General features: G+C 46.9%; 1 protein-coding gene across 1 annotated transcript in view; it reads left to right on the top strand.

The window, feature by feature from the left end:
• The window catches only part of LOC138989157 (uncharacterized), a 103,383-nt gene that overhangs the window by 67,669 nt on the left and 14,035 nt on the right, over positions 1 to 21,679 (top strand). Inside the window, exon 5 of the mRNA XM_070376463.1 lies at positions 21,367 to 21,476. Coding sequence (XP_070232564.1) covers positions 21,367 to 21,476 — 110 coding nt within the window. The remainder of the gene's footprint in view (positions 1 to 21,366; positions 21,477 to 21,679) is intronic.

The raw sequence follows: 21,679 nt of genomic DNA, 5'->3' as shown, positions 1-21,679 counted from the left end.
TATTGAAAGGATGGCTTCAATTCTGAGAGCTGGATTTTCTTCCATCAGCCTTAATTGGAATATTTCCTTATGTCACTCCGTCCGGACCCTCCGTTTTCTGTAGAATTTAAAGTATGGAAACCAACAAAAACAATTTACCAAAACTATTACCTCTATGAGCAATATTTATGTATAGGGCAAACACACTATTAGAGACTGAAAATTTAAAGGGATGAGATAAATTCTCAAATGCTGTTTTTACAATGTGTCTAAGCTCATTTTGCGTTTATTTGTTGGGTCTCCTTGATTATAAAGTAGCGTCCTTGAGGGCAAAACCAGGACTCTTTCTCTCTCATATTTCTTTCATACTTCTTTCCCCTTCATCCCTCCCCTGGCCTCCTCCCCTGAAGGTGATGAAGTGCTCACGACTCGACACACGCTGGGAGCTCAGTAAATGCTAAGGTTCCTGGGCTTGCCTCCAAGATGGTCCTTCCCCTTCCCATTATTTTTCTCTCTTCTTGCAAAAATGCTGCAATGACGTTTCCCTTTGTTTAGAAAAGCATGCATTTTTCAATCTGCCAAATAAAAACAATATGAACAATTTAAAGTGGCTTTAAATAAATTGATTTTCTGTTCATTCCCTTTATCCCCCCAAAACACTGGCACTAAGCCATACGACATAATGACCTAGTGGTCTGCAAAGTTAGAATACAATTGACTAATATGTCACCTGCAATAATTCATTTCCCATCACTAAAAGAAGAGGAAGAGGGCAAGCTATTACATCCTTACTGAAGTCCTGACATCTCCAAAAAAATGCGGTGTTTATTCATCTCTCCCAGTTTGAAGAAGAACCAGAGCCTGGTTCTGTGGTTTCAGAAGCATCTGTGATGGTACCCGATGCTGTTTAAGACATTTTTTTAACGTGGGTTATAAATGTCGGCGTTGACTTGGCTTCTGTCTGCTTCCCCCGTCAGTGGCCTGTTGTCATCCGGTCGCTCAGTCGTGTCCGACTCCAGCCGCATGGACCGAGGCCCGCCAGGCCTCCCTGTCCTTCACCATCTCCCCGAGTGGCCTGGGTTTTGGTGAATGTGAGTTGCACTAAAATGTTCTGCCGGGCAGGCGTAGGGACATGAGGATCTAGGAAAGAGGGATATGAGACCGGTTTCCGCACACCCCCAGCACACGGAGCACGGAAATCTGGGGGGGTCGTTCTGAGGAGCTGCAAGCCTGGCTGGGGTGAGCTGAGAGGCGGGTCTCCTCGGCACAGCAGGCGGCTCCAGGGAAACCGCAAGGGCGTCCTGGCCCCTGCCTCCCACACCTGCCGCCGGGTCCCCTGCTGCAGTTTTATGGGCGTGAGGAGGCAGGTTTGACGCCGGGGGACACAGCCTCTGCCAACAGCTGCAGACAGTCAGCTCACCAGACAGTAAAATGGAAAGATGGGGGAGGGAGAGAGAACCTTTGAAGTTCACAAAAAAGCATGACTTTGACCACTTCCTTTTTCCTTTTCGAATTGGTGTCCCAGGTATGCTGAGAGCCACCATCGGCTGACTTTACAAGGACAGATCCGCTTCCTCCCCGCACTGCAGGGCTGTGCAGTTCTCAGCCTCTTAATCCCAGAGCCCAGGGGCCTTCATTTCAGAGACAGCATCTGTAGGGAGCGGATGAGGAGTGTGGATTTTGGCTGAAGGTGTGTAGTAAGGGGTGATGCTCTGCCTACACACACCCACAAGCATGCAGAGTGCTCTCTGGATTCAAGTTGAAGGGTAAAGGGCACAAGCCATCACTGCGCCCCCCCATTTTGCCCCCCTGGGCTTACTCAGGCTGTTGTCCTTAAAGGAGAAACACAAAGAAAGTGAATAGGAATTTTGGCACTGCGTTTTCCTCTGATTTTCATGTCTCAGTTTTAACTTCCACTGGATGCTTTTCCTTTCCGTTTTGTTTTCAGGATTCCTCTCTGTGTTTAAGCAAAGGCTTTCAGGATTTTAGCTGTTCTGTCGGTTTTACACAGTTTAGCATGAGATGTCCTGGAGAGTGTGTGTGTGCGTGTGTGTGTGTGTGTGTGTGTGTGTGTGTGAATCCCGTAGAGCGGATCTTCAGGAGACCTCGCTGGACTGTGGGGCTTGAGTCTGAAGTTTGAACCATGCACATGAGAAAAGTAAAAAGGATTCTTTAAAAATTGCATAACAGACCTCATATTTGGCAGTTTTGTGATTTCCAGATGTAACTTCCTTCGTTGCATCATTTAACAATGTTACATGATGTTAACATCATTTGTTAACATCATTTAACAATTTAACAATGATCTTAACTCTCTGTTTAAAGAAAGGTACGCAAAATGGATCAGATTTAAACTCTCTGATGTTCAATTCTAAAATAAGAATTAGGGCCATTTTATAATGACTGCTTCCAAGCCAGCATAATATTTAAAGAAAACAAAGAATCTCACAGTCTGTTACTTTTCCTTCAAAACTATTAAAAGGAACATAAATACTTACACCCTTTTTGTAGGGTGGAAATTAACCTAGAAACCAACCCACGGATCCTCCCATTTCCATCACTGAAGTACTCAGTGTCTGGTTGTAAGCCTTCAGACCAATCCTTGAATTTCCTGGGACTCCATTCCCACTCTTGGGGGAAACAAGGCATGTGGTCTCAACCTTTTCTGTCCAATTCTGTAGCCACTAGTCACCTGTGACTGTTTACATTTCAATTTAATACAATTGTTGTTGTTTAGTCGCTAAGTCATGTCTGATTCTTTTGTGACCCCATGGACTGCAGCCCGCCAGGCTTCCCTGTCCCTCACCATCTCCCGGAGCTTGCTCAAATTCATATCCGTTGGACTGGTGATGCCCTCCAACCATCTCATCCTCTGTCACCTGCTTCTCCAAACTTCAGTCTTTCCCAGCATCAGGGTCTTCTCCGATGAGTCGGCTCTTCTCATTAGGTGGCTAAAGGATTGGAGCTTCAGTAACATTAACAATTTAATCCCACGGTTGAGCAGCCACATCTCAAGTGCTCGGCAGTCCCAGGCAGCTGGTGGCTACTGCACTGTCCGCCCCTCGGATCCAAACCCCGTCTGTGAGACACTTCTGGCCTCTTGCTACTCGCGTTCCTTCGTTAATTTTCTTGGTTTGTACACCTCCCTCTTTGTTGTTTTGGCGTCCTACTCATAGGGCTTCCCCGATAGCTTAGTTGGTAACGAATCCACATGCAATGCAGGAGACCCTGGTATAGTTCCTGGTCGGGAAGATCCCCTGGAGAAGGGGTTGGCTCCCCACTCTAGTATTCTTGGGCTTCCCTGGTGGCTCAGCTGGTAAAGAATCCACCTACAATGTGGGAGACCTGGGTTCAATCCCCTGGAGAAGGGAAAAGCTACCCAGTCCAGTATTCTGGCCTGGAGAATTCCAGGGACTGTATAGTCCATGGGGTCGCAAAGAGACGGACATGACTGAGCGACTTTCATTTTCACTTCACTTTTCATTAAGCAATTTTATTTTTGGTCTCCTTAAATCTTTATTTTGACAGCAGTTAATTAATGTTAATCTCTTGGAAGCTTGTATTTTCTGTATAAATACACTTATAATTAACATTCAAAAAACTAAGATCGTGGCATTTAATCCCATCACTTCACAGCAAATAGATGGTCAATGGAAACAGGGACAGACTTCACTTTCTTGGGCTCCAAAATCACTGAAGATGGTGATAGCAGCCATTTAAAAGACACTTGCTCTTTGGAAGAGAAGCTGACCAACCTAGACAGCATGCTAAAAAGCAGAGATACTACTTTGCTGACAAAGATCCACATACTCGAAGCTGTGGTTTTTCCAGTGGTCATGTGTGGATGTGAGAGTTGGACCATAAAGAAGGCTGAGTGCCAAAGAATTGATGCTTTTGAACTGTGGTGTTGGAGAAGACTCTTGAGAGTCCTTTGGACTGCAAGGAGGTCAAACCAATCAATCCCAAAGGAAATCAGTACTAAATATTCTTTGGAAGGACTGATGCTGAAGCTGAAACTCCAGTACTTTGGCCACCTGATGCGAAGAGCCAACTCATTGGAAAAGACCTTGATGCTGGGAAGGATTGAAGGCAGGAGGAGAAGGGGACAACAGAGGATGAGATGACCGACTCAATGGCCATGAGTTTGAGCAAGCTTCAGGGGAAGGTGAATAACAAGGAAGCCTGGTGTGTTGCCGTCCATGGGATCACAGAGTTGGACAAGACTGAGCAGCTGAACAACAACATGCTTGTAATTATTTTCACTTTTCAATCATAGACTCAAGCTTCCTTTTTATTTACCATAAATCATTAAAGCCATCTGTGCTTCCAAGAAAGGACAAGGCACAGGGAAGGTTCTGCGGGTCAACACTGGACCGTACGTGTGTGTCACCCTATGGGACCCAAGAAGCAGCACCCAGGACTGCTGGGCTCTGCTCACAGCCGCCCACTCTCCCCTTCTGTGGACAGCTGGTGGAATCACGATTATAGTATTTATCACAGCAGGTCTGCAGTCTTTGATTCATTAGATATGTGGTGAGCACTTGCTGAAAGCCAAGAATCGTGCCCTGGGCTGGAGACATAAAGACAAAATCCATCGTGGCTATGTGCTAGGTGCCTACTGTCTGCAAGAGGACACCAGCAAATAAACAGTCCCAAATGCAGAAGCGACAGGGGCGGCGTGCAGAGGCTGCTGGGCATCCTGCCGGGGGTGCTTCCGAAAGGGGCACTGAGCCTTGGAGGGGGAGAGGCGCTTTGTCGCAGCAGTCACAGGGGAGCATTGTGAGATGAAGACTCAGAAGTGGAGTTGCTGAGGTCAGGTGCAGGATACGTCTGCAAGCTCTCCACGTCTCCACCGGCTTCCACTCAGAGAGCATCAGTCTTCACACGTCGGCCAACACGGACGCATTCCAATTAAAAAGTGCGTTTTATCAGTGTTTCAAGTAAAGAAGGTTAGTTTTGCGTTCCTTTTATTCCCGGTGAAGTAGAACCCACTCCCACTGCTTCATTGACGTGTGTTCTGTAGATCACTTTCTGTTCAGTTCAGTCGCTCAGTCGTGTCCGACTCCTTGTGACTCCATGAGCCACAGCACGCCAGGCCTCCCTGTCCATCACCAACTCCCGGAGTCCACCCAAACCCACGTCCATCAGGTTGGTGATGCCATGCAGCCATCTCATCCTCTGTCGTCCCCTTCTCCTGCCCTCAGTCTTTCCCAGCATCCGGGTCTTTTCCAATGAGTCAGTTCTTTGCATCAGTATTATACACGCAGTGTGTCAATTCCCTTTTAATGTGCATATATTTTAAAAAATTAGTTAATTTAGATGTTTGGCTGCTCTAGGTCTTAGCCGTGGCATGCGGCATCTTTAGTTACGGCATGTGGAATCTAGTTCATTGGACCAAACCCGGGCCCCTGCGCTGGGGGTGCGGAGTCTTAGCCACTGGACCCCCAGGGGAGTCCCAGATACTTCTATATTTTAAATTTGTGGAAGCAAAGACAGTTTTCATTATTAGGTGATTTAAAAGTTTCAGTCTTCTCCTTTGTGGTGGTACGTCTTCCCAAAGCAAATCTTCTATAAACACTGACCTGTGTTGTGGTTTTGTACATTGGCTGAAGGGTGGAGCCCTCTGAGGAGGTTGAAGACATACAGGTGCCGGGGGCCACCCACCTCCCCAAGAGTTCTACCATGTGCCCGCTGGAAAGCCACGATAAACCGTGATCCATACTGTGTAGCGCCTTTATGATTCCATGTTCTATGTTTATCTGATTGAAGCAGACAGCTGACATTATATTTACAAAATATTTAGCCATTTGCCTTTTCATACTGTTCACTACATGGGAAATAGATGGGGAAACGGTGGAAACAGTGTCAGACTTTATCTTTTTTGGGCTCCAAAATCACTGCAGATTGTGATTGCAGACATGAAATTAAAAGATGCTTACTCCTTGGAAGGAAAGTTATGCCCAACCTAGACATCATATTAAAAAGCAGAGACAGTACTTTGTCAACAAATGTCCGTCTAGTCAAGGCTATGGTTTTTCCAGTAGTCTTGTATGGATGTGAGAGTTGGACTGTGAAGAAGGCTGAGCGCCGAAGAATTGATGCTTTTGAACTGTGGTGTTGGAGAAGACTCTTGAGAGTCCCTTGGACTGCAAGGAGATCCAACCAGTCCATCCTAAAGGAGATCAGTCCTGGGTGTTCATTGGAAGGACTGATATTGAAGCTGAAACTCCAATACTTTGGCCACCTCATGTGAAGAGCCGATTCATTGGAAAAGACCCTGATGCTGGGAGGGATTGAGGGCAGGAGGAGAAGGGGACGACAGAGGATGAGATGGCTGGATGGAATTACCACCTCGATGGACATGAGTTTGGGTAAAGTCTGGGAGTTGGTGATGGACAGGGAGGCCTGGCGTGCTGCGGTTCATGGGGGTCACAAAGAGTTGGACACAACTGAGCGACTGAACTGAACTGAACTGAACTTGCCATTTGCCTTAAATCCATCTGTTATAATCCATTGGTTATTAAGCCCATTCTCTCCCGACTTCTTTGGAACACCATCTTTTTCACAGACTCCACTTTCAAGGACATTTGGACTTTGTGTTTTCTGTTTTGTCTGATTGGTTCCTGTGATGGCACTGCAGACTGTGCCCGTAGGCTGAATTCTCCCTGGTTACTTCTGGACGTGGAGCTCACATTTTAAATAGCACTTATCAATTTTAGACTTCCCTCATAGCTCAGTCAGTAAAGAAGCTGCCTGCAATGCAGGAGACCCAGGTTCGATTCCTGGCTCAGGAAGATTCCCTGGAGGAGGGCATGGCAACCCACTCCAGTATTCTTACCTGGGAAATCCCAGGGTCAGAGGAGCCTGGTGGGCTATAGTCCATGGGGTCGCAAGAGTCAGACACAACTTAGTCACCAAACCACCACCATCAATTTCGGTTGATTAAGTAGAAAGGCACTAGAGAGTCATGGTGTGAATATAATAATTGATAGAACCATCTGGATTGGTAGGTATTGAGTTAAGATTAAAAGCTGGTTTATTCTTGACTCATTTAATGTAAATACATTTAAAGTGAAAGATACACTCATAGATTCATTCAGAAACTTTTTGCCGGGGTCAAGGCCTTTCCTTTGAATTTGGGTTTGCCGATTAGTTTCCTGTGGCTTTTCTTGCATCACCAGCAACTTAAAGGCACTATTCAGGTTTCAGATTTCTGGTTACACGATTAGTTAAACACTCCTGGCACCAGATCTAAATGCAGAATCCTTTTCAGACCCTTCTCGTTCTCTCCCTTGACCCAGTCCGTTGGTGGTCTTTGGTGACTTACCTGTATGTGTCTTCCCAAAGCAGTTGGCACGGTGGTCCCACCCCTTCCAGTTATACTTTTCCAGAGTATGTAAATAGTTCATTAAATTATATAACTCTAATTATAGCTATACTTGGCATTGGAAGGGAACTAACACAGTGGACCCCCGATGACCATCACTTTGGTGATGGATGGAGCCACGAGGTCACACCAGAAGGTCCTGCCGTCCTGCTTAACCGGCCCTGGTGCCTGTGGGCGTATTTCAAGGAGCGTGGAGGGCTAGTCTGGTGGGTGGTTCAGTGGGGTTTCAGGGAGGTTCTTGGGTGGGAAAGCGCCCCACCAGTTGGGAGCACCAGAAGCTACACTCTTGGTCACTCACTGTGACCAGAGGGTGATCCACGAGGTCCTCCTGAGCGTTCAGTGTGGCCACACCCAGGGACGGTTTAGAGGCCAGAACCCCGGGCACTGTCCCCCCAACACTCTCTTCCTTCCCCCCGACAGATCCCCCACCCTTGTGACGAACACCCCAGACTCCAGGCGGCCGAGGCCAGGCCTGCTGTCCATCCCTGCACCCTCCCACGCTGGGCGTGGCCACGCCGTCTGCGCCTGGACCAGCAGCCTCTGTGTCCACTCTGCTCTTTGTTACACCCATGCTCATTAGCAGAGTGACTTCAAAGGGACCCCTAGCATCCTGTCAGCCTCCCCCTCAAAATACTTCAGTGTCAACCCAGGGCTCCTAAGATAAAGATGAAAGCCCCAGTCTCGAGGGACCCTGTGTCCTCAACTCCCATCTCACTGGCCTTTGGGTCCCAAAGTGGATGAAGGGGGTCTTCACCGGGGCCTCCTACACACTTTTCCCTCCTGCTCCCTCCTCCCTGGCCCTCCTCCCTGACCCTCCTCCTGCCCTCCTTCCTGGCCCTCCTCCCTTCCCCCTATCCCACCCTCTTTCTCTCCGAGGCTCTCAGCTTTGGGGTCCCCATCCTCAGGAGCCCTCACCCAGCTGCAGTTTCGGATGTATTTCTGTGGCCCTTTGGTTAATGACATCTGTATCTCCTGAGGAACTCAGACCTCTTGGGGACAGGAATCCTGTCCCTGACACCCTCCAACGGGCCCACCATGGCTGGCACAGGTCTCAGCAAACAGTCCATACATCGTGTATGGAATATTCATTGGAGCAGATAATTATAATAAAGCCTCTAACAGAGTCTGACATGTAAGATGCCCTTTTACACACACACACACACACACACACACACATATATTTCCTTTTCCCTGTCCTTTTAGTTAATCAATAGGACCATGTTACCTATTCAACAAGGTATTTCATACTGGGCTGCGTGTGATGTGGGCGACAAATGAGATGGCATACCTTCAAAATGATTTCTAGACCATTTGAAACAAGCAGGTCTGAGACCACATCTTGACAAAGACTGGAAATTTTCCATAGAAAAGTTTGCAGCGATTTCCTCAATTGGCTTGTAGTAAACTGAAGATCCCTTGGAGGAAGAAATGGCCACCCGCTCCAGTATTCCTGCCTGCAGAATCCCAGGGACAGAGGAGCCTGGCGGGCTGCCATCGACGGGGTCGCAAAGCATCGGACACGGCTGAGCACAGCACCTACAAACTGCTCTCCATAAACCTCCACCTCCGTAACCGACTGTCACAGCTGCCGATGACGCCAAATTGCAGCTTACTTGTAATGATATTAGACTTCTCCCTCCCCCGTGGAGAGGCTGGGATGGGCAGGCAGCCTTTGATCCCGCCTAGGTGTGTTAACACGGAACAGCAGGGAGCCCCAGGCGATCGCTCCCAGCCCAGCCCACCCCCGCCGCCCCAGCACCGGCTCTCTGCTCAGCCTGGTGAAGGAACTGCTTGAAAGGGCCCAGGCTCTGGTCACAGCCGCGTCAGCTGTGTCCACTGGGGAAAATGGTTTAAGGAAACAGCGTGAGAGTCACTGGTTAACTTGGGTCAACAGTGAGTATGAGATGGGGACTTCTAGTTTATATTTCGTGGCGTCTACAAACCCTCCTGCAAAGCGCCCGGGGGCGGGCAGGGCCCTTCTTACTCTGCCCTTCCGGAGCTCTGAGCCCTGCCTGCGGCCCTCGCCAGGGTGCTGCAGAACCCCAGCCCACCCCTCGTGCCCCCGGGGATCCCTTCACAGGCAGCAGACCCATCTCCCAGCAGGTGGTTCCGGGGGCCGCTGTCCTGCTCCGGGTCCGCCCCTGCCTGCTGGGCAACACGGGACCCCTGGAGGGGCATCCTTGACCACCCTCTCCTCTCGGGAGACAGGCTGACCTCCATCCTCGGAGGGCTCCCGCCGCCCGCTAACCTTGGCGTTTGTGTCAGGACCGAAGGGTTTTCCTGATCTCCCGGGGCCTCCGCCTGCAGGTGTGGAGCGGGGCTTGGCTTCCCCGCCAGAGACGGGAGCCGGGGTCGCCGCAGAGAGAGCCTCAGAGCGGAGCGCTCGACCAGTGGTCAGTGACAAGGCCCTGGCCCTTCAGCTTTGCAGAAAAGACAGAAAATAGTGAAACGAGTATTCATTAAGAGGAAAAAAGTACAGTACGTGTGGATAGACACACGGGCAGACTCAGGGAAAGACAGAGTTGCCGAGTTGCGTCCTCGTGGCAGTTTGAATTACTTTCATGGAGTATTTCTTCCAGGTTTCTTTGGTCAGTTGTTTTAACTTCCCTGGCTTGCAGTCCATATTTGGTTTGTCTCAGGATCCTCCCAAGTGGGCGCACGCATCTCTTCGCTAAGACAGATTTTACTGACCAGGGTCTGAACCCTCGTCTCCTGCATTGGCAGGTGGATTCTTCTCCACTGAGCCATCAGAGAAGTCTGTTTGTACAACACCGTTTAAAAAACATTTTTGAATATCACTCATGATGTATACAATAAAGGCATATTTTCAAAGAGTCAATAACTTAAAAATTATGGAAAATCATTGAAAATGCAATTGCTGCTGTAGTGACAGCTTTGGCAGGAATGAAGGAGAATGAACCTGGGGCAGAGCTATAGGCCCAGCATCGTGTGTGTGTGTGTGTGTGTGTGTGTGTGTACTCAGTCGCTCAGTCGTGTCCAACGTTCTGCGGCCCATGGGCTGTGGACTGACAGGCCCCTCTGTCCATGGCATTTCCCAGACAAGAATACTGGAGCGGGTTGCCATTTCTTTCTATAGGGGATCTTCCCAACCCAGGGATCAAACTCGAATCTCCTGCATTGCAGGCAATTTCTTTACCACTGAGCGACCTGGGAAACCCAGATACAGTATCATGTGTGAAATTAATTCATTGGATCATCCTAGGCAAACTCAGGCAAAAAGAGTGGAATCCAGAAGTGGGCAAAGATATGTAGAACATTATTGATCTGATAGTTAATAAAAATAAAACATAAACCGTGTGAGGGTTGTTATAATGACGTGTCACGACGTGGGCCCTGGCCATGCACTCTTGTACCACACAGCGGTTACTGGTCCATTTTGAATGAGACACTTGGAAGACTTTAGTGTGTGATGAATGCAAAGAAAGAGCTCCAAATTTACTGACCTTCTCTGAGATAACAAACAACTACTGGATTGCTACCTGGCAGAGTTAAGAAGTCAAGCCAAGACCCTTCAAGGCAAGGATAAAATTACCACATTTATTAACTCTAGCCCGCAGTTTGCGTTGTGGTTTGCTCTCAGAGGTGTATATTCTATACATTTTGACAAATGTGTGCTGCTGTGTATCGACCACATTAGTATCATAATGGTTAGTTTTACTGCCCTGAAAATCCTATGCTCAGCCTATTTATGCCCCCACTCCTCAGCCCCTGGCAGCAATGACCGTTTTATCATCTCCTTGGTTTTTACGTTTTCCAAATGTCCTTGGAATTGTACAGTGCGTAGCCTTTCCAGAATGGCCTCTTCCACTTAGGAATAGGCGTGTAAGATTCCTCCGTGTCTTTTCACGGTTTGATGTCTCGTTTCTTTTTAGTGCTGAACCATATTCCATGGTCTGGATGGACCCCGCTATTTGTCCATCAGCTACTGTAGAGCATCTTGATTGCTTCCAAATTTTGGCGATTATGAATAAAGCTGCTATAAACATCTGTCTTTGTGGGGACATTAATATTCACCTCTCTTGAATAAATACCAAGGAGCATGATTGCTGAATCTTGCGGTCAGAGTATGTTCGGTGTTATTAGAAACTGCCAAAGTGTCTTCCAAAGTGCCTGTACCGTCCTGCGTTCCTGTCAGCAGTGAGTGGGTCCTGGTCAGCATAATGGCCATTCTTTCTTCTTCTAAAACTTTTTATTTCGTATTGGAGTATAGCCAATTAACAGTCAATCCTAAAGGAAACCAGTCCTGAATATCCATTGGAAAGACTGAAGCTCCAATACTTTGGCCACCTGATGAAAAGAACTGACTCATTGGAAAAGACCCTGATGCTGGGAAAGATCGGAGAAGGCAATGGCAGCCCACTCCAGTGCTCTTGCCTGGAAAATCCCATGGACGGAGGAGTCTGGTAGGTTGCAGTCCATGGGGTCTCGGAGGGTCAGACACGACTGAGCAACTTCACTTTCACTTTTCACTTTCATGCATTGGAGAAGGAAATGGCAACCCATTCCAGTGTTCTTGCCTGGAGAATCCCAGGGACGGGGAGCCTGGTGGGCTGCTGTCTATGGTATCGCACGGAGTCAGACACGACTGAAGCGGCTTAGCAGCAGCAGCAGCAGCTGGGAAAGATTGAAGGCAGGAGGAGAAGGGGACGACAGATTGTGAGACAGTTGGATGACATCACCGACTCGATGGTCATGAGTTTGAGTAAGCTCTGGGAGATGGTGATGGACAGGGAGGCCTGGCTATAGTCCATGGGGTCGCAAAGAGTTGGACACGACTGAGCGACTGAACTGATAGCCAATTAACAACGTCGTGGTAGCTTCAGGTGGACTCAGCCATCCATGTTTGGGTATCTGTTCTCCCCCAGTCTCCCCTCCCATCCGCCACATAGCACGGAGTGGAGTTCCGTGTGCTGTCCAGCAGGTCCCTGTTGGTTAGACACTGGCTGTTCTAGCAGATGTGCAGTGGTATCTCTTTGTAACCTGCATTTCCCTGATGACATACGATGTGGAACATCTTTTCAAATGCTTCTCCGTGTGTCTTCTTTGGTCAGTATTCTTTTAAGATCTTTGGCCCATTTTTCGATTGTACAGATTTCTGATTGTTGAGTTTCAAGTATCTTTTGTGTATTTTCAATACAAACCCTCAAGATATTTTTAATGATTTGATTTTGATTATTATTATTATTGGCTGCAGCTTGTGGGATCTTAGTTCCCTGAGTAGGGATCAAACCCAGGGCCTCCTGCAGTGGGAACTCAAAGCCTTAACCCTTGGACCGCCAGGGAAGTCCCCCTTCAGATATGTTTTTGCAGATATTTCCTCGAGTCTCTGACTTGTCTCTTCAGTGTTTTAACAGTGTTTCCCTCAGAGCCTATGTTTTTCGTTTTAATGAAGTCCGGTGCATCATTTTTTCCTTTCATGGACTGCGCTGCTTTTAGCATGGTAGCTTAAAAACTCCTTGCCAAAGCAAGGTCACCTAGCTTTCTTCCTGTGTCCTCTTCTAGAAGTTTCATACATTTGCTTTTCACATTTGCAGGCTGCCAAGGTGGTGCAGTGGTCAAGAATCCGGGAGACACTGTTAAAAGACTGAGGAGACAAATCAGAGACTGAGAGGAAATAATTGCAAAAACATTTCTGAGGGCGAACTTCCCAAGAACCCTCACATGCCTCGAATTAGATGATTATACTGTGGCTCTTGGTTACAAGGTTAATATATGATGATCAACTTTCCAATACACCAACAGTGAATGATTGGAATTTAAAGTTAAAAACACAGGCATCCTTGCTTCACTCTTACAGGAGGAGAATTCAGTCTTTAACCTGTAACTGTGATACCGGCTGTGGGGTTTGTAGATGGTCTTCATGAGGCAGAGGAGGCGCCTCTCCATGCCCAGTTTGCTGGGAGATTTTATGCCACTGGGTACAGAATTTGTCCAAATCATTTTTCTGTGCCCATGGATTACTTAGCCTGTTAATATGGTGGTTTGCACTGGTTGACTTTTGAATATTGATCTAGCTTTGGATATTTGGAAATTCTACTTGGTCATGGTGTTTTATTTCTTTTTATACATGGCTGGATTGGGTTTGCTAATATTTTGTTGAGAATTTTTGAGTATATGTTCATGAGAGAGATTACTCTGTACTCCCTTCTTTTTTGAATGGAGAACGTATTTTGGACTTTGCTGTCAGGGTAAGTACTAGCTAGCCTCATAAAATGAGTTGGCAAATATTTCTTCCTCGTCCATTTCGTTGGAGAGATTGTATAAAATTTTGCGTTAATTCTTACTTCGAAAGAAAAGAAAGAAAGTGAAGTTGCTCAGTCGTGTCCAACTCTTTGCGACCCCACAGACTGTAGTCCATCAGATTCCTCCATCCATGGGACTTTCCAGGCAGGAATACTGAAGTGGGTTGCCATTTCCTTCTCCAGGAGATCTTCCTGATCCAGGTATTGAACGCGGGTCTCCCACATTGTAGACAGACGCTTTACCGTCTAAGCCACCGGGGAAGTCCAATTCTTACTTAAGTGTTAGATAAAATTACCTTGTGAAATCATCTGGGACTGGATATTTCTAAATTCAATTTCTTTCACGGTTTTAAGAGTTCTGAGATTAAGAAGCTTATCTTTCTCATCTTGGCTGAGTTTTTGTCCTTTGTGGGTTTGAGAAATGACTCCATCGTGATCAGAGAACAAATTATGCATGATTTCAGTTTTTTAAAATTTGCTTACATTTCAATTTTTGCTTTGCTTCTTCTGTTTCTCATTCCTCTATTTTTCTTTCCTTGATTTCTTTTGGATTATCTCAGCATATTTTAAAATACCGTTTTTATTTATGTATAACATTTTGATCATATCTTTGTATGTAGTTTTCTTGGTGGCTGTTCTGGATCTTATGGCACACTTAAGTTACTCAGCATGGCCTCCTCCATGCCTTAGCACTCTGAGTGAAATGCTGAGTGTTTACTCCCATTTAGGTCCTTTAATTCTTTCTGCTTTTAAAATAAAATCGTCCTAAGTATTTCCTCTGCACACATGGAACACTACAGCAGACAGCGTTATCATGTTTGCTTCAACCATCAAATCTAATTTAAGAATCTGATGAGAAGGATAGTCTACTGTCTTTACCCAGTGAGTTACTCTGCTACAGCTGCTGTAACAAAATCCCACAGGCCGAGCAGCTTAAAGAACAGAAGTTCATTTCTCACAGTTCTGGAGGCTGGAGGCCAAGATCCAAGCACCAGCAGGCTGGGTTCCTGGTGAGAGATCTCTTCCTGGCTTGCGAAGAGCTCTCCTCACGTGGCCTTCCTTTGTGTGAGAGCAGCCTGGTGTCCCTCCCTCTTCCCAGAGACCAGTCTTCTTGGACCAGGGCCCCATCCTCAGGTGACCTGCCCTCCTTTTTAAAAGGCTCTGTCTCCAGACGTGTCACATAGAGGGTTAAGGCTTCAGCACAAGGATCTGGGGGGAACATAACCCAGTCCATAACACTTACATGCTTTTTTTCCCTTTCTGGAAAGGATAGTGACCGTCTCGTGGATTCATGCGTCGTCTGGTGCAGGAGCCATGCTGGCCTCCTCCGCATTGTTCCAGTTTGAGTATATACATATTGCCAAAGCCATTCTTCCAGTATCTTCTTGAATACTTAGACAATTCTTGCTGATTGAGCCTGTTTCTCACCATAGAATCTGTTTCTCACGTAGATTTTTTTCCCTTTATGACACAGATCACTTTTGAAAGCAAGTTGTGAGTGTTAATAACATCCCTTTGTCTTAGTTGACTGAATGTCAACATGTCCTTAAAACAGTATAACTATAGCACTCTAGAGAAACCAGTTGGTAATATGTAGGCTGAAAATCAGATAATAGCATTATAGCAATATTCAGTTCCTAAATCTGGTCATTTTAGTGATGTCGTGTAAGAAAATGACTTTTTTACTGATAAAATATTTATGAGTAAAGGGTCATTATGTTTTTAACTTTCAAATGGTGAACTAATAATAATAATATTAGCATAATTATATGTATACATATAAAAACATGTAAAAAGAGAGAAAGGGAGTCATAAAACATGCATTTAATGTGACACAATGAGAAATATGTTTGTAATTGATACAAGTAGCTGAAGAACTGATGGGAGTTCATTGTATAATTCTTGTAAGTTTGTGTAAATTTGAAACTCTTTCAAACTAAGCAGTTAGAAAAACCTTAGGGAAATTCCCTGGTGGTGCAGTGGATAAAAATTCACCTGGCAATGCAGGGGACATGGGTTCGATCCCCGGTCCAGGAAGATTCCACAGGCCACAGAGCAACTAAGTCCATGCACCACAGCTACTGAAGCCTGCATGCTCTAGCAGCCGAGAGCCACAACTCCTGAAGCTGGAGCTCCTAGAGCCTGTGCTCCACAGAAGCCACTGCAATGAAGACTGGTCCCCTCTCGTCGCAACCAGAGAAAGCCCGCACAAAATGAAGACCCAGCGCAGCCAAAAAAGAAAAAAATGAGAAATCTTAGAGTTCACAGCCGAAAAAAATGAGAACTCTTAGAGTTAAAAAGAAAAATTTCTCCCAACTTTACCTCCTGGGAGTATCATAGATTTCAAGATAGCGTTACTTTTATTTTTCTTTCAGTATATTAGCCTGGCTAGTGAAGATAGAACGAAAGCAAAACTACAGTGCTAACTTCAACTATAATCAACTGTCAGTGTGCGTTTCCAAGTACAGAAAACAGGTAAACAGAAGTTGCGTTTTATTGATTTTCGAGGATGATCCAGTGATTCTGTGTATGATGTGCAGAGCCCGTGGGAAAGTGTCCCTTCATCAGCTGGTTGACAGCTTGTTATGAATTAGAAAAGTCTGAGACACAAACTGCAGACAGACAAGTCTTCTGCAGCTGAAGATTGGAAGAAATCCAACTAGGCTCTTGTGCAGATATGGCGATTGAATGGCGCTCTGATTAAAGTGGATAATCGCGTGAAACACTTGTAAAGAAGGACAACTGTTCAGAAATGGAGGTGATTGATTTGACCACTTCAGTTAATTTCAGTTCAGTTCAGTCGCTCAGTAGTGTCTGACTCTCTGTGACCCCATGGACTACAACACACCAGACCTCCCTGTCCATCACCAACTCCCGGAGTTTACGAAAACTTATGTCTCTTGCTTTGGTGATGTCATCCAACCATCTCATCCTCTGCTGTCCTCTTCTCTTCCTGCCTTCAATCTTTACCAGCATCAGGGTCTTTTCAAATGAGTCAGTTCTTCGCATCAGGTGGCCAAAGGATTGGAGTTTCAGCTTCATCATCAGTCCTTCCAATAAATATTCAGGACTCATTTCCTTTAGGATGGACTGGTTGAATTTCTTTGCAGTCCAAGGGACTCTCAAGAGTCTTCTCCAGCACCACAGTTCAAAAGCATCAGTTCTTTGGCACTCAGCTTTCTTTATGGTCCAACTCTCACATCCATACATGACCACTGGAAAAACCATAGCTTTGACTTAGATGGACCTTTGTTGGCAAAGTAATGTCTCTGCTTTTGAATATGCTATCCAGGTTGGTCATAACTTTCCTTCCAAGGAGTAAGCGTCTTTTAATTTTATGGCTGCAGTCACCATCTGCAGTGATTTTGGAGCCCCCAAAATAAAGTCAGCCACTGTTTCTACTGTTTCCCCATCTATTTCCCATGAAGTGATGGAACCAGATGCCATGATCTTCGTTTTCTGAATGTTGAGCTTTAAGCCAACATTTTCACTCTCCTCTTTCACTTTCATCAGGAGGCTTTTTAGTTCTTCTTCACTTTCTGCCATGAGGGTGGTGTCATCTGCATATCTGAGGTTATTGATATTTCTCCCGGCAATCTCGATTCCAGCTTGTGCTTCGTCTACTTCCAGCTTGACCACTTCAGAGCAGCGGAACTTCCAAAATGAGCAGAGAAAATGAATACTGGTTATAAAGGGACAGTGTGTCAGTGACCTCAGATCTAGAAGTATTTGAGAATGATTACAAACTCCAAGATAACAAAAGTTCTGACTAAAACAAGGAAATAAAATATTTGAAAACCTTTGAATCTTTTTTGTCTGGAGAACTGGAAGGGTAGGCCTGCTGGAGTGGGAGAGACCAGACGCTTTCTGGCAAAGACAGTCTGCTGGAGAAGACAGGGCACCCATCTGGCTTCAGCACTTTAGGCCAGTGTGAGAGGAACCGGACCGAGCAGGATGGGCAGGCTGACCTGGTCCGGAGTCCTGGGAACAGTGATTGGCATGCGAGCATCCAAACTCACCCAGGTTCCCCTGGGCATCCTGAGTGCCAGGAAGCCGCCTTCACCCGTGTGCTTTGTACCTCAATGCAATGCTGGGGCCCTGTGAGTAAGGAGGAAAATGGGCCCCCAGTGGGCCCCACCCCTCCCCCCCGGGAGAGTCCCCGCCCCCGGCCGGGCCAGGCAGTGACGTCACCCTACACCGGGCAGACGGCCGTGAAGACCCTGTACCTGGTGCCCAGAATGCTTGCAGAGCCAGCAGTGAGAGGAGCCAAGGAAAATATGGAGGGAGTCGTCAGTACTGTGCTGTATCTGAAGCACCCCATTCCTACCTAACCAGAGAATACGAGATCCAGCTCCATCGCTGGCGTTCTGCATGAGACGCAGAGCCGTCGTAACGCGGACACGGAGGTCCCGGCACCATCGAACCAGGGACGATGTGCTGCCAAGTCACTTCAGTCGTGTCCGACTCTGTGCGACCCCACAGATGGCAGCCCATCAGGCTCCCCCGTCCCTGAGATTCTCCAGGCAACAACACTGGAGTGGGTTGCCATTTTCTTTTCCAGTGCATGAAAGTGAAAAGTGAAAGTGAAGTCGCTCAGTCCTGTCTGACTCTTAGCGACCCCATGGACTGCAGCCCACCAGGCTCCTCCGTCCATGGAATTTTCCCGGCAAGAGTACTGGAGTGGAGACGATGTGCATGCACGTCTTAAAACCGGGGAGAAGCCTCACTGAGACGTGGGTCTCAGCCACACTGGGCTGCGTTTGGAACCTTAGCCTTAAATAACAGGGGGCCTTGCCCCGCACCACCCCCGGTCCGGGTACAAAACGCTGAGGCAAGACCCCCACTTTGTGAGTTGTGGTGGAAATTGGAGGGCCATGCTCAGCTGCCAGGGCTGGTGAACTGTGACACGGGAGTGTTAAATATTAAATCCTTTAATATTTATTAAAGGATATCTCACGTTCCTCCTAAGGGCCTTCTTTCTCGGCTTACGGAATGGAAGGAACAGCGTGAACAGCGAGAAACTGCAGCCCGGCGACCCCGAGGCCCGGAGCAGGTGGGCTGGGGGTGTGTGTGTCCCTCAGTCCCTGCTGGACCGCCTCCCCCGTCCCTGCACCTTCCCCCCCAACCCCCACCCCTCCTCCTCCCACCCTGGGCGTCTTGTGGATTCCACCCGTTCAGCCTGAGAGAAGGCCCAAGGTGTCAGGGGTTCAAAGTGAAATTCAGAAGAACCAGTGGTGGCGAAGAAGAAAAGAAAAGCCACAGACAAATGCTTTTCTTTACCATGAGAATAGCCACAAAGCCTGGCTGAGGGCTGAGCAAAGGCTCCCTTCCCTGAGATAAAGGGGTTATCTTCACTATCTGAAGTGCCAGCCTCAAAGCCAGATACACTGGCTCAATCTCCCAAAAGCATGTCAAGGCCACGTTAGGATAACCTGAGCCCCATTTGAGCCTCTTAGGGTGCAAGTGAATTCTTGAAACTCCTGGATTTTGCTGCACAAACTTTCCGCTAAAGGTTTACTGTCGTCGGTTATGAAAGCCAGCATCGGACTCTCTTTAATTCATTTATAGGCTGAAGTTTAAGGGAGTGAGCTCCAGAATCCTCCCAGGCTCAGAAAAGGGTCAAAGACCCACACCTGCAGTAAGGTCCTCCTGTGCACACACACGTGGAAATGTGCGAGCCACAGGGGCATCTCCTGTCGGTCAAATGAGGGACTTTGAGAAGATGATCTTCTCAGCCACTTGTTCAGACTGTAAAATTCCATGAATATTCATGTGTAGAAATCTAGGGACCAGGTTACAGCCACCACCCCAACAGGACAAGTAAACTGGAAACACACACACACACACACACACACACACACACACGAATGCCTTTCACTTGTAAAACAAACCTTGTCCTGTAACTAATACGAAAGTGAAAGTGTTAGTCGCTCAGTCGTGTCCGGCTCTCTGCGACTCCTCCACGGACTGTAGCCCACCAGTCTCCTCCGTTCATGGGATTCTCCAGGCAAGAATACTGGAGTGGGTAGCCATTCCCTTCTGCAGGGGATCTTCCTGACCCAGGGATCCAACCTGGGTCTCCTGTATTGCAGGCAGATTCTTTACTGTCTGAGCCTCCAGGGAGGCCCATCACTAACGTAGTCCATCTTGAAATCTGCTTCCTTACGCGAAGGGCAAGTGGTAAGCGCGTGCTGTGGGACTGTCTGAAAGACTGACTCTTCCGCTATCTCTGGCTTCTCTTCCTGGGTCATCCTCAGCTGTGTGGCCGTCCCCAGGCGTGTTGGGCCACAGCGGTCGCCTGGGGCACCTGTAAAATGTGCAGTTCCAGGCCCTTCCCCAAAGACTCGGTTTGAGTGGGTCTCTGGGGGGACCCAGGAATCTGCGCTGTTATCAAACTTCTCAGCGAATCCCTGTGATTCTGAGGATTAGACAAACATGGGAAATCCTGAATCAGAGCACCTGCCCGTGACCACTGGTGCTGGCTTGGTCTGGTGGACATGAAATTAAGGGATGGCTCACAGGCTCAGCTCCTTCCTTGGCCCCAAGTGAGCCGTGCACGTCGCCACCAAGGCCTTAGGGGTCTGAAAGCTCAACCCAGCAGCCCTGATTTCTGAGTCCTCCCTTCCTCCACCTTCCTGGTCTCACTTGTTTCTTGGTTTCTTTTCATCCATTTGGGATTTTCTCTAACCTGATATTCTATCACTTGGCATTCAGTTCATTTTATTGGTTGGTCAAAAAGTTCGTTTGGGTTTTCCCATAACATCTTATAGACAAATCTAAAGGAACTTTTTGACCAACCCATTACTTTAGCTTTCTGACTATTTCTATGTTTTGTTCTGTGTGTGTGTTTTTTAAATTTCTCCTTTTCTACACTTAGGGTGATATAATTTACATCAGTATTTTTGAATTTTTAAAATGTTGTCTCAAATACTGCATTTAATACTGCCCTTAATTACCCTGTGCTAAATCATGTGCTTTGGTTCGAACAAGTCTTAGCCTGGGAGTCCGCTTTTCGTGAGATGTTTTGGCAGTCCAGTGGCATTAACGTGATCTTGTCAACTAGTTTATACCAGAAGGCCAGGGCAGGGAAGTCTAAGTATTAATATTTATAGCATACCAGAATATTTTGACATAGATCCAAAAGCATTATAAATATAAAATTCAGAGAGTAGCTGCTAGGTTTACGCAGCATAGTAAATAATACTGAGTCCAAGCTCGTACAACATGGGCCATGAACTGAGAGATGAGTTGTTAGGGCAAGGAAAGGCACCAAACCGAGCAGATGGTAGACTCGTGTCCCAGAGAAGCATCTGCTTGAGTTAGAAGGCAGGCTTCTTTTATGCTAAAAGGGGAGGGGGAAAGCCAAACGTCTGGTGGTCCCAGGCAGCCTCCTGAGGGGACGTGTGATTCCTTCCTGCCGCCATTCGCATATAGGCTTGGTCACCATGTTTCCTGAGAAGATATTTTAGCTTAATGCTCCTAATCTGCAAGACAAGGTTCCCAAGGGTGGGCCGCCATGTATCGTCTAAACTTAGAGTCAATGTCCCTTTAGAGATTAACTTGTAATAGGTTGCAAAGGCTCTTCCTTATTCCGGCAGCACAGTGCACACTGATTGTGTGTGGTACATGAATCCCGGCCTCAGAAGTATGAAGAGGAATGAGGACCCATCTTTGACAGCCTTAGATTCTAGCTTCAGAGGTAAGACACAAAAAATACAAATAAAACATTTCTTTCAGGACAAGATTATCTGTAAATCAGATAAGAAGGATTCTCAAAGTAAAAGATATCTTAGTCGCTTACATCAGATGTATTCCACTTCGCTCGCCAACATGGAGTTCTCCAGGAGGTAAGTCTCTTTCTAACACATACGTGGATGCTTATTTTAGACGCCTTTTGCACAATCACATCCATGGTGTTTTCACAGAGATATGAAAGAATTGTCACTACACAATATGGTACCAACACTGTTTTCCAGGAAAAGAAGCATCATAAAATCTAATCAATAAGAATCTGTTGTTGTTGTTTAGTCATTAAGTTGTGTCCGATTCT

This window comes from Bos mutus, chromosome 9, assembly GCF_027580195.1.
Source record: "Bos mutus isolate GX-2022 chromosome 9, NWIPB_WYAK_1.1, whole genome shotgun sequence".
Classification (NCBI taxonomy): domain Eukaryota; kingdom Metazoa; phylum Chordata; class Mammalia; order Artiodactyla; family Bovidae; genus Bos; species Bos mutus.
The sequence above is the reverse complement of the archived record's forward strand: the minus strand, read 5'-3'. Positions and strand labels throughout refer to the sequence as shown.